This window comes from Vanessa tameamea, chromosome 27 (genome assembly GCF_037043105.1).
Source record: "Vanessa tameamea isolate UH-Manoa-2023 chromosome 27, ilVanTame1 primary haplotype, whole genome shotgun sequence".
NCBI lineage: Eukaryota > Metazoa > Arthropoda > Insecta > Lepidoptera > Nymphalidae > Vanessa > Vanessa tameamea.
The window spans coordinates 268971-290691 of record NC_087335.1 but is presented as its reverse complement, the minus strand read 5'-3'; the positions used below and the strand labels follow the sequence as shown (position 1 = coordinate 290691).

Sequence of the window (21721 nt, the reverse complement as noted above, 5' to 3'; positions counted from 1 at the left end):
AGATTTATTTCATAGTCTACGTTAATATCTACATATAATAAGTAAAGGAACTCTATAGTTATATTGAAATTAACATCATCAATAAATCAAATTGCCAACGTAATTGTCAACAAATGCGTTTATCACAAAACCAATCATGCAATAATAACTCTAAATTCATTGTAATATCTAAAATTAATGGCAGCATGTTCTGCATTCAACATTCTGTAGCCTAATTCGAAAACTGATAAAACAAAATACTATGTTCAGTAGTAGATTCTAAACTAGATTATATTGTATCTGATGTGTGTCAGTATTAGTTGATATTCACGTATGAATTTAAAATTAACTTTGATATTATAAAAATAATTGAACTTTGTGTTCAATATAATTACTGATAAAACTATACTATGAACATGATAAAATTATTATGTCTATGTTTTCCTAACCAATGTTAGTGTTTGCCCTTTATTCTTCCACCCGCAAAATGAGATGAGATGAAATCGATCGAAATCCTATATGAAGAAGTTGTTAACAACTTTACGTACTTTTTGAGGCACAGTTAAACTCCAAAGCCGGAACTGATACTATAAACTACTTGACAGAAAAAAACAATTAATTTCTATTTGCCCGTTTTGAATCCAGAACAGGCTAGTCAATTATAGACTTCGCCTGTGATGATAGTTTCCCTATACGTTAACAATATAATAAAAAAATATATATACATATGATTTAACAATCCTCTTTTATGAACTCTGTATCGGGGTACAGAAATACGTACATCCATTTGTACAAATATGTGCCTCAACCGATGATAAAACTTGACCTGGTGGCACAGAAGTCACAATGAAAACTAAAATTGATCGTCAAACCACAATATGAAAAAAAAAGAACTCTAGGCAATATACATTTATTTGTACTTTACTGACATAGTCTGTAATGAAAATGTTAGAAAAGAGAAACTACTAAGTTTATTGATGGTTTTTCTCGGTAGAATCTACTTTCCGAACCGGTTGTGGCTTTACAATTCATTCAACACTAACATAACGTTTCAAAGGCTTTTTTTAACCTACTTCATGAAGTATATTTTGATTTGATTTAATTTTAAATAGATTATATTTCTTATAAACTATTAATATATATAATTTATTGCACATAATATCGGTGCACACAATCAGTTTTATTTCTTCCAGAAAACTCTCAAAAGATTTTTTTGTGAAAGAAGGTTTATTAAAGGATAGGTAGGTGCAATCAGTGTAAAAAAAAATAAAACAGACTATTGTAGAACTAATTTATTTAGTTCTTGCTCTTCATTCAAAGTGCGTAGTCTCGTCCGTGTAGTCTTAGCATTAATAGTGGAAGTAGACTAATTTTTTATCTAAGGCGACGCTGATTCATCCGAATCGTCCAAATAAATGGAGCAGCTGCCATGTTTCCTCACTTACTTTAATTTCCTTTCTAATTAAAATGTTTTTCTGCTCCAAATCGTTGTTGTTGGTGAAAAAATGTTATTAGATATTTATATCTTTGACAAATCCCTCTGCTTTTGAAAATTTTGTTTTGTCTTTTGTAATAATAATATCTACGAAATGACTGTATTCATTGTTATTATGTGATGAAAGTTTATCTGACTTTATTTTTCGTTTCTGAAACTGGAGTATAATCGCAGATATTTAATGTTCGAGTGGAAAAGTACAAAATGTAACATAAAAAAATAAAGTAAGTAAAATTAAAAAGGTTATCGTACAACCAAGATAGATAAAAATAGTAAATATTTTGTCTTAACGCGTGGTACAACAAATATTAATGCAATCCAACCTAATTTAATTATTGAATAAAAGTACAAGAGTCCACGACCAATTTCAAGTCCAAAGTTGCGGTTAAAGTTATTAATTTAATTCGTATTAAGTTTCTAAATAATAAAATTACTTAAAGAGACTGTTGGCCATTAATAATCTGAAATGTAGTAAATGTATGATAATATGATCTATATAAGGAAACATAAAAATTGGTAGAAAATATAATAACACAACAAATTTTTTTAGACATTCCAAATACAAATGTCAAAGAACGATGGTGACATTTTTCCTAGAATGTGCTTACCGAAACACTATTTACAATCTTTTTTAATGACATCTATGAATTCTAAAATAAAAAAAAACGGAGTTTTGCGGAAATTCAATTTTCGACACCAGACTTCCAAAGTAGGTAATCGAATCCATACGGTTTTGGAGTGATAGTATGTGACAATTTTTAGTTACCTCTCGTACTATAAACAACGAATTGGGACGAACGTGAACTTATAAATTAGCGAGTTAATTACGAATACCCTAAATATATTTTTATTTAACTTTCATCATGAATACACAGAGACTCAGCACATCCAATATTTTTTGGGAAGATGATAAATACTTACAAATTAGTCTTATTCTTTCGTCCTACTTAAACTATCAACTTCTTCGTTCATTTTGAGATTAAAATTTAAATTAATAAAATGGATGAATAAACAGTATTATTATGCAGTAAGCCGTTAGATTATTTTTCCAATAAAGTTGATATCATCAGTAGTTTTCATCGTGATATAGTATGTGAATGAAAAGTGCATATCATTCAGTAAAAACAAAATATAAAATTATTCCAAAATTTAAAACCATAGAAATAGTTCTAATTTAAAATCTGACATATTCATACTATTTTTAAATAAATTGATAACAGGTAAGTGACACGTGGTCGATACACATTTCATCAACAAACATAAAATCGATACCATCTCTGTTCGTAGAAGAACAAAATATAATTCATTTAATTAATTCATCAGCCGTAATGGATTATCTTCATTACTTCTTAAGAGATCATTCCCTATTATTTGATCCCTTAAAAAAATAAGTATCATTTCTACATTCATTTAGAGTAAGAATAATTTCTGGCATTAATTTACTTCGCTTGCTCAGCTTAAGGTTAAAAGGTGACTCGAGGGATTTCAGCAACTGTAAGGGAAGATAAAGGTTACTTGTCCTTGTTTCTAGATGAAACGCTGACCCACAATTATAGCTAGGTTAAAAAAACGTTATGAAGTTTTCCTAGTTATCTAATATAATTAAAACAAGAAGAAAGTCTGATTTATTACTATAAATTGGATTTATTTTTGTCTCGACAGTTGATTTTGTCAACATCTCTCAAAAAGGGGAGGCCTTAGCCCAGCATTGGGCTTGGTATGTTCACGGACTGTTTCTTTACGTATTTTAGATAAATACGTAATAATAATATAATACGTGTCGCGAAATTTTAATTTGTGTAATTTAAATGCTAATAAAAAGTAAGATAAATTGAATTAAGTTTCTTCAACTCTCAAACATTTAAGACTATTGAATTAAGTAAAGCGTCTAAGTTATCTACAGAGAGGTAATTTTAAGTTCGCTGTTTATTATTATATAAAGAGTTCAAGGACCGCCTGTATGTATATACAGTACGAGCTTAAACTTGATTCTCAGAATATTATAGCATTATTAAAGCAGTAAATTTATGGAATATTTAATACTAAAGGTGGGATTGGACTGCTATAGGGTTAATTTTAGGACCCCATTTATTCAATTTCTATAATATTGGAACAATTCATGAATTTAAAACGATTGCTGTCATTTATGATACTTCTATTTTTTGATTATATATTTTTTAAATTGTACTTTATATTTTTAATGGATTATACATTATTTTATATGTATATAGTCACTGTGATTTTCAATTTATATTTACAACTTTAAATGTTTTAATTATTACAACACATTGAAATGTAAAATTATACGTATCATTTATTAATACAAAAGTAGGTACGTCATTATATAAATAATTGTGAATATTTAGTTAAACATTGACACAGCAGTATCATTGATAAACGACGTGATTTTGTTTCGTCCGTAATACATTTTAATAGGTGAAAGCTTAAATGAGCATTATACTAAATTACTCTCTGTAATACAACCACCGCAATAAATAACGACCGGACCAATTTTATCATGATCATATATTTCTTGTCAATCGAAGCTTCATTAAGTATTAATATTATAGCAGGACTGAATGATTTCGTTACTAATTTAATAGGACTTAATCAAACGGTTCGAAATAGATTGAAGGTACGAATTAAACTTCTCTCTTAATCCAAGTTATTAATGGAGATTTTATTATATTTTTTTCTGTGGCCTGTGTCACATAATGTGTCTTCGTTTTTGGAATGATATTGATCAACAACTCTAGGGTCAGAAGTGAGCAAGGTTTTAATAATCATGTTTTATATTTCAAAATGTTATGTGCTGTCTCTTGAAAATTTTGCGACGTAGGGTTTAACTGGATCAAATATTTATACCAAACAATTATCAGCTCTCTTTCACGTTGGCCTAAAATATTTTACCTATAAAGTCTAAAAGGTTAGGTAATATTTTGTACACACTCGAATGTATATAATTATGTTTGAGCGTCAATGGAACTCTTTACCATCGATGAAGTATCGCTGCTGCGTCTGTACGCGATAAACTCAAAAACTACCAAACAGATTTTCATACAGTTTTCACTAATGGACAGTGTGATTCAATAGGAAGGTTTAGGTGTATAATTCAGTGAAATTTTGTATAAATTGGCTGAAATATGATGATGATAGGGCGTGGTGGTAGGGCTTTGTTGTGGAAGGAAGGGTGGGCAGGTACCATCCACTATATATACCACATACTTACTTAGTATTGTTGGTTTCCGGTTTGAAGCATGACTGAGTGAATGACAGATACAAGGGATATAACATCTTAGGCGCTAAGGTGCATTGGTAATATCAGGAATATAATGTCTATGGACAGCGATGACCACTTCCCTTCAAGTGGCTCATTCGCCATATTCATTCGCCACATTCGCCTATGATATAAAAAACAAGGTTGGTAAAAGTTATGCCGACCAATAGAGACTATGATATTATGATATAAACATGCAAACCCTTATTTTACGCGTGCAAAGCCGGGACTAGTAGTTATGTAATAATAAGCAAAGCACATTAAAAAAAAATGTAGATAAAAATCTCTAATAAAAATCGGACTTTCAGCGCGGACAGTTTTACATTACACAGAACAAGTAATGAGCGACAAAATTAAATTGAATTACGCTACAAATGGAACTTTATACTTTGTTTATGAACTGTTTTATTTAACTTTAATTTAAACAATGCCTTTGTATTATGGAATTGCCAAAACATTTGATGCGAAGTTTTATTCGCATGCTGTGATATACATGTGTGTGCACACATGCACTGCTTCCAATTAAATAGAGCGTGTTACTCATTCGTTCATATAACTATCAACAATCATCTTTAATTAAATATCAAAAAACATTTTTTATATGTAATTTCAATCAACTTTTATTTGTATAATTACCCAAATTTATTTTATGTTGATAGTAATATTATTCATTTACGGTATTGGATAAAGATAATATATATAGTTAGATGTCACCGCCCTACCCACACCACCTGCCCCACCGAGACCATAAATGCTAGCTGACGAACGGCCTCGTATCTCTTGGTAGTCAACTGTTATTGAAGCAACTTTGCTACTCTGCCCTTTTCCTGTGTTATTTAGTTGATTTAAATTGTAATTTCATAAACCGTATAATTATTTTCATTTATCTAATAAAATTATTTTTTTAGTGAAAATTAATTTTATGTTACTTTAATTTAAAATCTCCGTTTGGCTAATAAAGACAAACACTCAATAAAACCATACAAAAGATTAATCAATGTAGTTTCCCTTGATCGGTTGGTCTGTAACACTGTAAAACTAATTTCAAGATAAATCTATTTAAACTTCAATACCATTAAGACTTCATCAAATTTCCTTCCAAAATCTTGAAGATCTTTCAGCATATTGTTTTAATTAATTAAAACTAGAGCGTTATCGCCAAAAGGCTTTGACGATACAACCTGAGGACACTTTGTGGTTTCTGAATCACTTACCGTCGGTCTCTGGACCGGTCCAATATCGTTCGAGAGTGACCAAATTAGTTTGATTAAGTCAAGTCTCGACCTTATCAATCTGGACATAGAACTAGGACCATAATTCGCCTTCAATACATATTATGAGAATGTTATCATGTAAATTAATGGTAAAAATACGCGAATTGTAAATAATATCTATTGTATTTTCTCTAAATTTTTGAGAGTTCATTAGTAATGCTTCTACATTGTACAGATATTTCTATTTTGGCTTCAAAATTGGATGTTATTCGCTTCACAAGATAGACTTGTTAGCAGCAAGTCTTTATGTTTCGAACAACTTTGTTATCAGTGATTTTGTTTTTATATAAAACATATTTTAGTGTTTTACCAGGAAAATGAAATGAGTACAATGTTTCGGCACCGACTTCGGCCTTTAGAGATAATGAAAGATCATTCAACGTGTATTATTTATTTTGAATGGAAATTTTTTGTTGGCTGGCATAATATAAGTCTTTAACGGCACCTACTCTATGAATTTCGCACATTTTTATTCACTCAATTTTAATTTGGGTTTTGCTTAATCTACATAATAAAATATCATCAATATCCTATTCAGCTAAGTCTCCTCTCTTTTTGAGGAGAATTTTTTGAACATACTCCTCGCTCGATTTTCCATATTCTACAAAACCACTCACCTTGTCCTTCACCGCCAAGCATTAAATTAATTAGATATATAAATTAAGCATATTAAAACAAATGATGCACAGGATTTAATACCCACAATTACTGATTAAAATTAAAGTATTCTGCTCTGGATATAAGGCTCTATCTATAAAGCTCTGGACCATCTCATATAAATACATATACAGAAACAAAGAAAAATCTTTTAAAGGGTATTAACATTATTTTCAACCATTATCCTGTAACTTTCTAGACTTTCGTCGAAAAATGTGTTATGCCACTGCTAGCAATTAATTCACACACACTCGCTAGCTGTAGGTGTAGACCAAATAGACTCATCGTACGTACCGAGAGTGTCTCTCCGGCAGCCAATTGGACACATGGCTTAATTGGCTAAGCACCTTGAGCGCAAAACTGGAGCGTGGGTGTTGCAACTTTTGCTATGATTTCTGAGTTTCGAAATAAAATAAAAACAACAAATTCTAACTTTGAAATTAAAGGATTGCGTTTCATTTAACGTTTTTTATTATGTGCACCTTTCTTCCCAATCCTCATTTATGAATTTATATGATACTAAATAATATTATATTATATCCTTCGTGATTGTCATGATTGTCATTATACTAACTTGTGCTTCAAATTCGGTTGTTTCATATCTAAAAGTTAATCCAAATCTCAAATTGTAAGCAATCATTTCTGTTATATAGATGTTTTTAAGACGTACTTAATTAGTACTATGTTAAATTCGATCATTCCTTTGATTTAGTCAGAAGAAACAATTTAGGCGCTCTAAATACACGTCTATCGAGTTCATTTTTAAAACTAAATTTATAGTGCTGTGTATTCTTAATTTGGACACAAAGACTGACTTTGTTTTATACTCTTTAAATGTATTCATTTCGACTGAGATATTTGTACCTATCACACTAAGTTATACACCCTAGAGTACCTGACAGCATTTGCAGAGGAAGCATTTCCAAATTTATAGATATTTCCGTATATATTTTTTTATAAATTGAATAATAATAATGTCAATTACGAATCACAGTATGAGTTAGAAGCAGCTACCTCAGCAGAGTGACATAGAGTTGACTAATAAATCAAAGGAAACCAGCTAGTAAATCTTGTGCAGATGTAAAATTCGCTCAGACCCACCCTCGTAAACTTGTCCTGCTGTCTTATAAATTGAGGTCACACTAGCGCTGGGGTGATTTACGAATGTAACGAGAACGCTGGCGTGGGACATGTTGCTATAATATATTATTTTGTTTCTCAAACGTAAAAGAGGGTTTTGCCGAAAATTTCAATCGTATCCTTCCTAAGCAGGAAAGAAAAGTAATAAAACTATTCTAAGAGAGGACTTAAATGAGTATACCCAAGACGAAAATAAAAATAGCAATGGAAGGAAGAAGGAACTAGCACTCTTATAACCAGCGAAGAAAGTACGTTTTATATTTAAGCAGAGCAGAGATGATGGATAGAACACGTGAATCTTAGTTAAAGATTACTGAGCTTTCGTGTTTAGCGGTTACATAAAACCCTGTGACGAAACCTGCATACTATGTATACGTAACAAATGTCTGTGACAAGTATTTCCACCAATCTGCTTTGTCACAGCGTGGTGTAATAATACATCCTAATCTAATCTTCACAGATCTCGCTTAGAACTTACATTTTTTCTGTCCTTTTCATCAATTTGAAACCAAATTAGTTTTCGCTTATTATAACATGTTCACCATAATCACAGTAAACATTAAAAATGAATTCATCCCAATTTAAACTAATTCTCTTAAGCATACAAAGAGAATCTTAATTGACTGTCTACATTATGTAATGAACTCTCACACAGTTTAATTAATACACATATTTACTTTACGAATGTTTCCATTAAGATTGGGTACGAAAACTTTGAGGATTAAGATTTAATGTAGGAGCTCAAACAAGTTCTTTTATATTGATAAAAGAGGAGAAACAAATGGGATACCTGATAATAAGGGGTCACATAAGACTACAAAAATAGCTTTTGTTAAAAATATACATCACTCCTTACATTGTGAACAACACTATAGGACCTAGTCGGTATATCTTTTGTGTTCGTGATTATACACCTCTCACATGACACACGAAATGGTCCAGTTAATTTAATACATGGATCGTAATCGAAATTCCATAAAACCCGTCAAATACCATGGTTTATGTGCTTATGGTTATAATTTGAGCTCAGTCATAAAGCATTAGCAGTTATCATTAGCAGCCTGTAAATTTCCCACTGCTGGGCTAAAGACCTCCTCTCCCTTTGAGGAGAAGGTTTTGGAGCATATTCCGCCACGCTGCTCCAATGCGGGTCGGCGGAATACACATGCGGCAGAATTTCGTTGAAATTAGACGCATGCAGGTTCCCTCACGATTTTTTCCTTCAGCGCCGAGCACGAGATGAATTATAAACACAAATCAAGCACATGAAAATTCAGTGGTGCCTGCCTGGGTTTGAACCCGAAATCATCGGTTAAGATGCATGCGTTCTAACCACTGGGCCATCTCGGCTCTTATAGGAGTCATAAAGGACTTTAGCAAATATAAGTGTATTAAAAATTTGGGCTTATATCTTGAACAAGACTCGCAATTCGCCTTGGGGACCAAGCTCCAAGATCTCTATTCTAAATATAATTCAAAACAGAATAAAAGGTAGCATTAGTACTTTCGTAGTAGTAGGAAACTAATGGACTTTTAAATTACTTTTTTAGCTGTAAATTGACTTAATCAAACTGATAAATTTTCAAGTAATACTGATCATGTTTAAAAAACAGATAATATTTTAATGCCCTAGTAAATAGTATGCCAAATGTCACGAACAGGCGTCACTGAATTTTCACGTACTTAATTTGTGATTATAATTCATCTCGTCTCGATCGATAAAGTCGGTAATGAAGTAAATCATCAAAGTAACGTGCATGCGTCATGTGAAATTCTTGATGATTCCACATGTACACACATCTACTCACACTGGAACATCTTGATGGTTTAAATTCCAAACTTTCTGAGGAACTGCTAGATATTTACAGGATGTTTTTGTGTTCTTTTTGCTATTCACAATCAAATATAAGTCAATAGTAATGGCTAACTTAACTTGATAACATGTTGTTAAAACTAAGAAAAGGGTTGACGCCATTACTATTCGAGATTATGCGATAGCCGTCTTTTGCCTATATCTTTCTCATTTGGTGAAATTCTGAAGATCGTAAATTTCAAGTGACAGTAACGGCGACACTAGTTGGTAATTTAGGACTTAAATACGATCGGCGACACGGTAAAAGCTTTGAAAATTCAGGATTCCCACTGTCATGTAATTTATGGGCTAGAACTAGTGTAAGAAGAAGATATTTCACTGATGCTTAAAAAGAACGATATCTTTTTTCTTTTCTCATCATCGAATGCATTTTTTTAAATCAAAAAATATCTGTATCCATTTTTTTATCTATGGTTAGATTTTTTTAAATATAATCTGGGAATAAACCATCGGAATAATTATTCCACCGCCAAAAAAGTTCTTGTTATCGTGTTCCTGTCGGTTTAAATGATAATAATTGAGCCAATGCAACTATATACAAGAACATTACAAATCTCTTTATTGATAGCATTTTTATTATATATAGCTGAATTGTGGTATGTCTTTTGGGGTTAATAGACTTTGATACCGTTTGGTTGATCAGCACGAAGGTTTACTCTTTGTCACTCACCGCTAGATGGTGCTGCAGTATATTAGCTTCTATGTCGTTCAAATAATCATAAGCATAATAAAATTTACTTTAACGCCCCTTACATATGAGAACACAATATAACATGACTCAATAGATACTGGCAAAATGCAAATTCTAAATAATTAGAATTTTTGTTATATCAAACGGAACATAATGAAATTCCTTCAGATATTTCGTATCTCATTTCTTGTGTACATACGCTTATTTCCATTATAGCAAAGAAAATTCTTTCCTTATCTAAAATTTGCAAAGAAACATGAGAATAATTATGAAACGGAAAACGGAACGAAGTGAATAAATAGGCCGTTGTTTTCTTTAATACCAAAAGAACGTGTTTCGAATTTACTAGAAGGTTTAAGCTTATTTTTCTCGAATGCAAATGAAGATTGGTCTTTTAAAGACTCTAATGAAGTTAGATCGTGTAGAACCAAAATTAGAAATGAATACGCTCTAGATGGGGTTTTTTCTTTAACTTGAATAGCGTCTCTTAGACAATATTTGGGGATGAATTGAATTTCCAGAAATTAAACAGTTATTTTGTAGTGATAACATAATTGATGCTCTATACGTAATTATATGAGTTTGATAACATTTCAAGATATCTGAGCATTCATCGTCTGCGTGATCATTATATCAGTACTGTAGCATAAGATCTTTTAAATTAGAAGCGTTTCATTAAAACCATAAATTTAGAACGCTGTTCCAATTCGACCTTGTAGTTTGACTCTCATCACACCCGAAGAATTTTAATCTCTAAAATAGTTCGTTTAACTCAGAACACCTGTAGTCAGCTCATTGTTATTGTTTCAATTATATGTGATATATTTATAAGTATATATTGTTAATATGCTAGATGTTCCCTGTTCCCGCGTTAAGACAATTTATTGCAAAAATCCTGTAATTTAAATGTTTTTGTCCTGCTCCCAAGCTATTTGTATGTAGAAATTAATTATGATCAACTTAAGTTTCTATTAACATATAAGACGATTATTTCCCAAAACAATTTAAAAATTCGCTCATATTTATATTCATTGACTAAAACTTATTGTTCTTGACGAGGTACCAAACATACAACAGACGGTCAATTGACCAATATTAGAAATAATTTTTAGCAGTTTTTTAATCTTACCTCATAAGAATAGACTTAATATGTTAAATTTCATATCAATATCATTATTTATCAACATATTAAATATTTGTATAAGCTAGGAACTAAATTTGCAGTTTACTTAAAAATAGCGCCAATAATCGTCAAATTAAGGTTGAATTACTAGTTAGGAGAGAAACACACGAATCGTTCCGTCCCGGAGGGATTTCGATAAAATAACGAATAATGACTGAGGTACCGTTGGAAGCGACACTAGTATACATTTTTAAAAACTATTATATACCGGAAGATGTTTGTTAGTAAGCTATATATAAATATATTATACATATGTAGCTGTACACGTGAAAATGGAGATTTAATTAATAATAAGAATAATGATGTTTATTGAAATAATTTATAATTTAAGAAAGTCAATAAGTAATATGAAATAAAATAAGTAAAAACAAAAAATAAATATTTTTTATTATATAATAATAAATAGTCATATATTATAATACACGCACAGAAAAGCAGTTGTAGAGAAGAGAGCAAGCGAGAAAGATAGAGAGAAAGAGAAAGATGACGTCATAAGAGAGCGTGATGGCATTTACAGTCTTTCCTCATAACACGAGTCAAGTCATCAAATTATCAAGTCAAAAATCATACAACATTTTTATATATATTTTGTATTTATGTATACACAATGTCTCCTGTTTACCAAATTATTGATTACTTAGAAATTACTTGCGGCTACTTGAAAATTTTGGAACGTGTACGGATTCAACAAATCTCATTACGTAAATGACAACGATAGGTTAACGCGTGGGCGGGAATACTCGCCCACGCAAATATCAGTATAATTACATATTATATATTTTCTATTTAGAAATTGAACAGACATTTCATTTTTCAAACTGACGTTGATTTTAAATTATTATGAGGCTTTTGTATCAGAAATGGGATTCAATTATATTTTTGATTTTTAAACATCTTTGACTCAATCTTTATTTTTATTTTTATTTTGTAAACGTATTCTAAATTCGAAATATTTTTATGGAAATTATATGGAAAATAATAATAAAATTGTAGAAGAAGAATCATAATAATACGTATATGACATAGATCTGCTATCGTTCTTTGATGTTCAGGTGTTCTATCTACGGAGCTCTATTGAAATAATATAAAAAAATATACATTATATTACAATTCAAATACTGTCAGTAAATTTTGCCGAAAAAGTCATACTTTTATAATTAGATATTTTGACTTTAAAGGCAAAAATAAAACTACCTTTATCAAAAAATACATTTTGAATATAAAATAAACCTTTTACTAACATACATAATATTTTTTTATCAATAACAAAAATGTAAGAGTTAAATAAAAATAACACATGAAAAAATCTCGTTTATTGATAAAAATAAATATTTTGCCGCCATTACTTCAATATACCGCGGAAATCGTAAAGTAAAATTGGGCAGTCATTTCATAAATTGCATTTGACCTGAACCCGGGCGATATTAAATTTGTGAATATTTCCACATTAGTACGTAACGCGAATATTTCATATTATTTAAATTCCCCGCAATCTTGGGCAATCTTGCGGTTGATTTACTTTTATATGAAGTCATTTCCTTCCGCGTTTTATTGATTCATGGGTAGCATCATTTTGAAGTCAAATTAAGTATTACGCTTCGTATTAGCCTTGGGAGCTTCTTTACCATTTCGTACCAAATATTATTAGCGAATTCAGCCGCGTTGAAGCGTGAAGTTATATAGCCTTCTTCAATAAACGGGCGATTCTTCAATAAACAAGACATACGAAAAAATATTGGAATAAATTAATGTTCAAGATGAGGTGACTTTTCTAAAATGCAATTTGGGAAGACAATATTTGCCATAATGGCTCAAAGAATACGTAATGTATCACTTCGTACTAATACAATAAATAATGGAATACTGTACGATATAAGGTTTTCATTAAGCATTGCGATATTGGTTTTCTATTAATTTAGCTTTAAGTCTAGTCAAGGCCTAACTGAGAGCTGCCTGAAGAGTGGCCAGTAAACGCGTTCGCGCAGCGACGATCCAATCGCACAGATTGTTATTTTCGTTGAACGCATGATGTTTTTACAAATACCAAAAATGTCCGTATTAACCAATATTCGGACAATTTATGAAGCAATAAAAACAGCAATACAGTTCAATTCTTTACATATTAAATTTTGTACCAATATAACAACGTCAGACGTGTCAATCTGCACTACACGCTTTACGATTCTCACTACAAATCTTCAAATCTCTATTATGTACCGTCTACTTTACGACTTCCAAAAGCGTTTGTCATGTCCGCTGAACGGCCCGTGTCACCCGCCCTCTGCTTGGCCGCAGACAAAGTTCTTGTCATGAGGCAACCTTGATACGACGCTTCTATTGGATCTCAAGCGGCCATAATTAAAGTCGTGTATATTATGTAAATTATATTGTGTTTCAATCTGTATTGTTATTTCTCTAGTATATACTTTGGCTTTACAAACAATGGCTGTGTGTCTATCTAGGTATAGGTAAGACTGTTGTATTATGTTCGACCTTGAAACATTTTTACGTGCTTAGGTATATTAAATTTGTATCGTTTGTTTGTTAGGGTCAAATTTTGCAAGCTGCATTAAAACCTCACCGACATGTCCCACGGAGTTGAAACTTGACGTATTGCATCAATTTAAATAACAATTAATTCAAATAATTCTATCAGGATGTACTCCATGTGAAGGAACTCCTCAACGCTCAAGAGTAGATACGAGTAGATAGAGAAATTTTGTATTGTGAATCTTGTTTTAATAAAGTTTATGCTGATTATTTATATGTATACGTAAATTAATCACCATTAAATTTTCGATGATTATAAAGTATATCTCAAAACTCCAAACTCTCATTAATAAGTAATAATTATACTGAGAAGAAAATTATCAACAGAACTGCTCATCATACAAACTATCATTCAAAACAGTAATTACAGCATTAGTCAACATGATACCAAACTGACAATTATTTCAAATATAATGTACTGCTTTAGGAAGGTATATCCTATTCCAATAGTCATAGCGCTTAGTTTCTAACAACATGGATTTCGAGGTCACAAAGTTCCTAACTTTGAAGCATAATATTGTATTAGAAGGATTAAGGAAAGTTTGAAGGCTTAGTCACTTGTAATTGCGATATTGCTGGTTTATGTCTTCTGTTGTATTTGTGCAATTCCATCGAAATTTCTGGAATTAATTCATATTATGGTCGCCATTAATTCCTTAGCTTTTGTAAAAAAATTTCTAAGTTTGACTAGTTTTATACTTTTCTGATGCACATTTAACTGTCGTACGGACGTTAGTCGTGCAAATGAATTATTACCATACCAAACGAGACTGTACAAAAAGTATTAAATAATCCTTACATCGAAGAATGCTTCGCTGAATGTGGTATCTATTAATGCCCTTACCGTATTCCTTGTATTATAAAACTTTACTTATTCCTCCTCTCGCAGCAATACTCAGCAGAAAAAGATGGGTGTTAGAACTGTGGTTGGTGTCCATACACCTGTTTGTATAAATATTATGACAGCACATAAAAAATTAAAAATACAAGTAAATAAGCCCACGGCTTATCCATTTATTTTATTTGACGTCACAGAGTTGGACACACTAAAACTCCTGAAAGCTTTTAAGCTCTCTTCGTGACGTTTTTTTAAAAAATGATCGTTACAGACTATCGCTTACGTTACAATGACTCTTGAACAAATAAAAGAGATATTATATATCAGTGTTTATTTTATTATTTGTGTAAAATAGTTATTAATAAATATTAATTAAAATATTTACATTGATTCTGTTGAAATATCTATATTAATATAATAAATGCAAAAGTAACTCTGTCTGTCTGTCTATGACGATTTCACGGTAAAACCACTCAATCAAATTTGATGTAATTTTATACGAAGCAAGGTTCCCCTGAAACGCGATTGAAGACGCAAACGACAACTAGTTACCAACAAATGTTATTAATAGTATGATTAGTTTAACAATGACAACAGATATATATTTTTTTTTTATGGCATTGGTTGGAGGACGAGCATATGGGCCACCTGATGGTAAGTGGTCACCACCGCCCATAGACAATGGCGTTGTAAGAAATACTAACCATTCCTTACATCACCAATGCGCCACCAACCTTGGGAACTAAGATGTTATGTCCCTTGTGCCTGTGATTACACTGGCTCACTCACCCTTCTAACCGGAACACAACAATACAGTGTACTGTTATTTGGCGGTAGAATATCTGATGAGTGGGTGGTACCTACCCAGGCGGGCTTGCACAAAGCCCTACTACATAGTAATGATTGTCAGAAATCGATTTTTAATTAAACATTGTTTATAAATAAGGCCGTAGCACTTATTAATTTAAAAAAGTTTTGAACCATCATAAGAAATATCGCAACAGTTGACGTTGTTTAATTTACAATTGTTTATTTACAAAGTGCAACTGTGGTACCTAGAGCACGATCTGCTTCAAGTCTCAACGTCGAAAACAGACAAACAAACTCACCATCAAATTCATTCAAATTAAATGTTATTTTATTTTATCAATATAATATACAAAAGCACATACACAAATCTCATGCTCGGCGATGAAGGCAAATATCTTGAGGAAGTCTGCATATGTCGTATGATATTCTGTTACATGTGTTTGCACCAGGGCGCATTAAATAAGCTCGAACTGTGTCATAATTTACTTAAATAAAGTATATGTTACTCAATAAACATCTCAGCTCTAACATGAATGATCAAATGTTACTTGGACTTCAAATAAGAAACGTAAGCCACGGTAATTTTGAAAATAAATAAAAATACATAAAGATGGCGTTATAACAACAAACGAAATGATTAATGACATTTATAACTTTTAACATTATCTATTATACCGTTCACAATGAACCTTTTCGGCGCTTGATTGATTGCTCAGACTATAATCTATCCAGCGGATACGTTTTGATTTCGTTCTTTTATCTTTTTTTGTTACGCTCAGAAAACTGTAATAAAAAATCCGTCATTTTTATCGCGTTTATGGGATCTTTATTGACTATTTATATGTAAAAATATATAGATGTTTTTATATGTATGCTTTGTAATGTACTAGTTTTTACACGCGGATTCAATCGCGTTTTAGAGCTTGTATGTCCGACCATGGAGCTCAAGCTCATATGCTTCATAAAAAATATATAATTCGGATCAATGGTTGTAAGATAAGTATGTCTGTATAAGATACTCATGATTCCTGATACAGTCCTAAAATAGCTCACTGTTGGGCAAAGGTCTGCTCTCCTTTTAATAGCGATAAAATAGTGCGGGTTGGTTGATATGACAGAATTATTCACATTCAACAACAACAAAAAACTGAGTATGATGTTTCTCTAATTAATTTCTGAGACGGAAACTCATCGGAGAACAGCGCCAATTCAAGTGTGCTCTTTACTCGCTCAGTCACATAAACTGATGAAATAGCAATCTAACACGTCCAACAAGTCCAGAAGCAGGACCCAGTTTTTTACGGACACTAATTTACGAGGCATGCGAGTGCACTACTTCTAAACTTCGGACTACCATAGAATATTAATTGGCAAAAAATTATCCGACCCAGGGCTTGAACCAAAAAACCTTAGGCTCTACAGTCTTGTGAGATAACTAGACGGACGAAACAGTCAATTTGGTACACGCACTCCCAAAGGGATTACCCTTGTGCGCCCATTGGTTAATGTGCGTGACCTTCATTGACCAAATTATTTCTTCTGATTGCCTTTCATGCCGAATTCGTCTCGCTTAACTATAGCCGTGCGCATCGGCCAATTAGGTTCGAGTATTTTGTTTCCAAGGAGTTCGACTCGTGGAATGGACTTTAATGGACTTTAATGGACATGAAATTTCTCGAAATAATGGAGAGAATGTTATATAAAAAAAATACATAAGACATTATCTACAAAAAAAATCTCGTTATTTTGAAATTATACCACAATATTTTTTCATACTCCATTTTGTAGCGAATCGTTAAACGAATTTCGAACAAGTTTTATTTCATATTGTTATTTTAAAAATACGAAACATTTTGTTGTAATTATAAAAATTATGCTACGAAGGAGTACGCCTACGGCAGACATTTATTTTTATTATATATTTTTGCGTACATTTTACAATATTATTTATTTAACAGCACATAACCAGTCGGCCGAAGAGGCAGACTCTTGAATTATAAATAAGTAAATCACATACATTTAACTTATGGATGACGTGCAGAAACATAAAATACGAATTAAACTTATGACCTTTTATATATAAACTATAAAACCATTACTGTATTGAAAACGTTTTCCGCTTATTCTGAATCCGGTTAGAACTAGTTAAAACTGACTTTCACGCCAGTTCGAACTAAATATAACCGTATTTTATAAATAATACATCAAATAAAAACGTACCTCTTTCAGCGGCCGCGAAGTGACAGGCGACGACCGTCAGCAAAACTACCAAAATTTTCATCGCCATCATATCGATGATGATCGCGTATCGACGCGACGCTCACTCACACCATTACAAAAATGCACTACGGCACTGACACAGAGTGGTTTTCACTTAGAGCTCGGATTTTATTTCATTTCGTCATTCAAACCGCGGGATCTGAAAAAGAAAAAAAATATTTTTAAAGCACTATCCGCTTAACAAAAACTATTTACTCATCCAGACTTTACGTGGCACAAGTTTATTTCAAGTTCTTGCGTTCATCTTGAAAATATCAACACGTACAGCTCATTTTTAATATTAATGTAATTATTTTTTTGTATAAAAAGTATGTTTTGTCTGTGTTGTCTTAAATATTGTAAAAAAAAGTTAAATTAAGATTTTAAATTAACATGGTTATTTTTATTACTAACAGTATCTAAAACGGGATATTTATTATATTTTTTATTTTTATTTGGTGGAGCTCGATATTTCGACATTATCTACGAATGTCTTGTTCACGAGACTGACGTTTGCGGGTAGATGTTGACGGCATTAGAAGTGCCGTCAACATCTACCCGCAAACGTGAACAAGACATTCGTAGATAATGTCGAAATATCGAGCTCCACCAAATAAAAATAAAAAACATGGTAAATATCCCGTTTTAGATACTGTTAGTAAAAGTTAGATTAACTTATAAATTGATGTTTAGCGATTTTCTTTAATTAATTAAATGATAAATATATATCATCCTGTTCACCTATAAGAATATCATACGAAATTTAAATTTCTTTGTGATATTCTATATTTAAATTTTTTTCAGTTTAATAAATTCAAACCTTATCTCAAATAGAATAAAGTACAATTCGGAATAAAACATTGTATTGCGCTTAAGTTTGTTTTTGTTGATTTTTTACTAAAATATATTTGTTATTTAATTGATGTAAAAAAAAATACTTTTCTCGGTATTTTTACATTTAGCTCAATTTAAATTTAATTCAATGTTATGTAAAATCTTAGATAAATAATATGCAGGTATATATATTTTCCTTATTTAAATGAATGCTTGATTTAACACAGTGTCCTCGATGTAAACATATTCCTATATAATAATGGCAAAGATTTTTCAAACAAATAACGAGGACCGTCAAAAGCCGTCATTCGACAATTAGCCGGGAAAAAATGTTGCTTCCTCCGGATATTGTTAGTAAATTTCTTTGAAGCGCTTTGAAGCGCTTTGAAAACTGAATATGAAGAAAACATCGTTCTTAGAAATAACTCTAGCGACGTTTATTTAAATTTAATAACGTTTTTTAACGAAACTAACTATTGCGGTTTTTATATTACATGCTCACCTTTTTTATTTAATCTGTAATTTCGAAAACATTTTAAAAAAAGAATTCCAATTATGTTACCTATTTTTTTTGTTAAGTGCTTGTTTTTTAATAGTATTTAAGTTATATAAAATAAAATAAAAAATCTTCAAAGTTCGATAAAATGCTCCGCGCGGTCTAAAAGCTCAAAGCACTGAAGAATGTTACCCGGACGTAAATAGACGCATTGCTAGTACTAAGGCTATTTCTAGCGGAGCGTCACACTGACCAGATAATATGAGTACATTGCGTAAATTAAAACTCTCAAGGATTTTAATCATACATTTAATCCGAGTTTTCTATGAATTACGCTTAGTTTTCCTAAACTGATGATTCCTGTAAACAGAAAGCATTTGTTAATTGATTATAGTAGCAAATACATATTGTATTTATATATTTATGTATTTATTGTAACATGATTTTTATATGCTGAAAAAGAGTAACTACTGAGTTTCTTGTTCTTTTATATAGTAATTTGCTAAATATTAGTTTATGATTATCTATTTTAATTTACCGATATCAAAAACGAAACTTCGATCATATATTCGTATGTTCGACATTTATTTAAAAAAAAAATTATAACTATTATAAAAAAAATTATAAAATTAAAACTTATAGGAAAGTTCTAATAAGTATATAAAATGTCAGTTTGAAGAAATACTAATTTAAACATTTTCAAATTTAAATTTTAAGATGTTGCATATATAACCTTAAGTCCCAATCTATCCCCTTAAATGAGTGATTAAAAAAAAAGTTTCCGTGTTCTTTTTCGCGGTGCAAGGTGAAGGCATAACATACAGGGACGGGTGGGGCTGTACTCGCATTCATAACATTATTATATGTTAAAGATTATACACGGTTTTTGCGATTTTTAAGACACTTTCTGCCTCGCACAACCACTCTGTGGAACCAGCTTTCGCCGGCGGTTTTTCCGAACCGATACGACTTAGGAACCTTCAAGAAAAGAGCGTACTCTTTCCTGAAAGGCCGGCAACGCACCTGCAAGCCCCCCGGTGTTGCAGATGTCCATGGGCGGTGGTAGTCACTTTCCATCAGGTGAGCCTCCTGCTCGTTTGCCACCTATGATATAAAAAAAAAACACGAAACATATACTAGATATATATGATTATTTCACTAAGTGAGAAATTAAAATAGAACAATTTAAAAACGGTGCTACATCGAATCTTCAAACAGTATCGTGTCTAGACGATGCTTTAAATCTACATTTATGGTTATGTTCTTTATTAAATATAGAAGTATGCTCCTTTATAAATGTTTTTACATGGAAAGCTACGCTTAGAAAAAGCCTTAATTTTTGTTTGCCTTTGCTCACTAACCTCATACATTTGTTAACAATTCCGACATTTAAAACGTGTAACGTGAATGTAGACCACGGAATGTTATATAGCCTTACAGGCATGTGTTATATTTTGCCGGCCGCGTTGGTCAAGTGGCTATAAGGCTATAAATCTTGAGGTCCTAGGTTCAAAGTCAAGACCAGTGGAGAAATTAGATTGGACTTATGTTTGCACACACATCATCGCTCTAGGGTATACCCTAGAGCAGTGATTCCCAAAGTGGTCCAGGTGGACCCCCACTGATGGTCCACGGGAGACTTGCTGGGGGTCTACGTAGGCGTGAATAAAAACTGGGGTCCATAAGATGTTAATGGGGGTCCACGAAAATTTATCTGCTTTTGATAGTAAAGAGCAAAAATGTAAGCATAGTTTTTATAAGGGCCTACCTACATTGTTTTAAGTACCTAACTAAACAGATAATATTTTAATAAGGCAAGCGACTGTTACTTGTCCAAACTTGCGTATTCGATATTACGTACAATTTCGTGTACAGACTTGCAAAGCGCTATCCGCCCGACAATCCTTAATGCTTTGTTCAGACATGAACTTGATCACCACTATAAATACTTGATGCCAAAGGTTTTCTTTTTTTTTTCGTCATCAGTTTGAGAGAATCACAAACAAATTCATAGATTTTAATTGCTGAAATACACGTAGGGTTACTAAGGATATAATTAAAAGCACCGAATTAAACAAATATCTCAAACTGTGGTTACGGACACATGCCAATAGGTGGTCCACGAGAAAAATAAGTTTGGGAACTAGTGCCCTAGAGCGAGGACGCGCATTATCATCCTTATCTTATCCTATTTACATATGTAAATGGGATAATGTATAAGGGCAAAACAAAATACAGATGGAACGTGCAGAACATTATAGTAAAGCGAATACAAATTTCCGGTAGTGTGAATCGACACGTTTTTATATTAATACGTCAAAAGGGATGTCACTTCAATTATATAACATTGCTTCAGTATACATAT

The 21721-nt window shown here is 31.7% G+C and overlaps 1 protein-coding gene across 18 annotated transcripts in view; it reads right to left on the bottom strand.

Annotated features, from left to right (window-relative positions):
• Nrm (neuromusculin) overlaps positions 1–18186 on the bottom strand; it is a 395440-nt gene extending 377254 nt beyond the window's left edge. For all 18 annotated transcript variants that reach the window (XR_010309700.1, XR_010309699.1, XR_010309701.1 and 15 more), the window contains exon 1: positions 17988–18186. Coding sequence is in view for 15 of the 18 variants with exons in the window: in XM_064219245.1 (XP_064075315.1) it covers positions 17988–18057 (70 nt within the window). In the remaining 3 variants the exon portion in view is untranslated. The remainder of the gene's footprint in view (positions 1–17987) is intronic.
• Positions 18187–21721: the final 3535 nt, after the last annotated feature.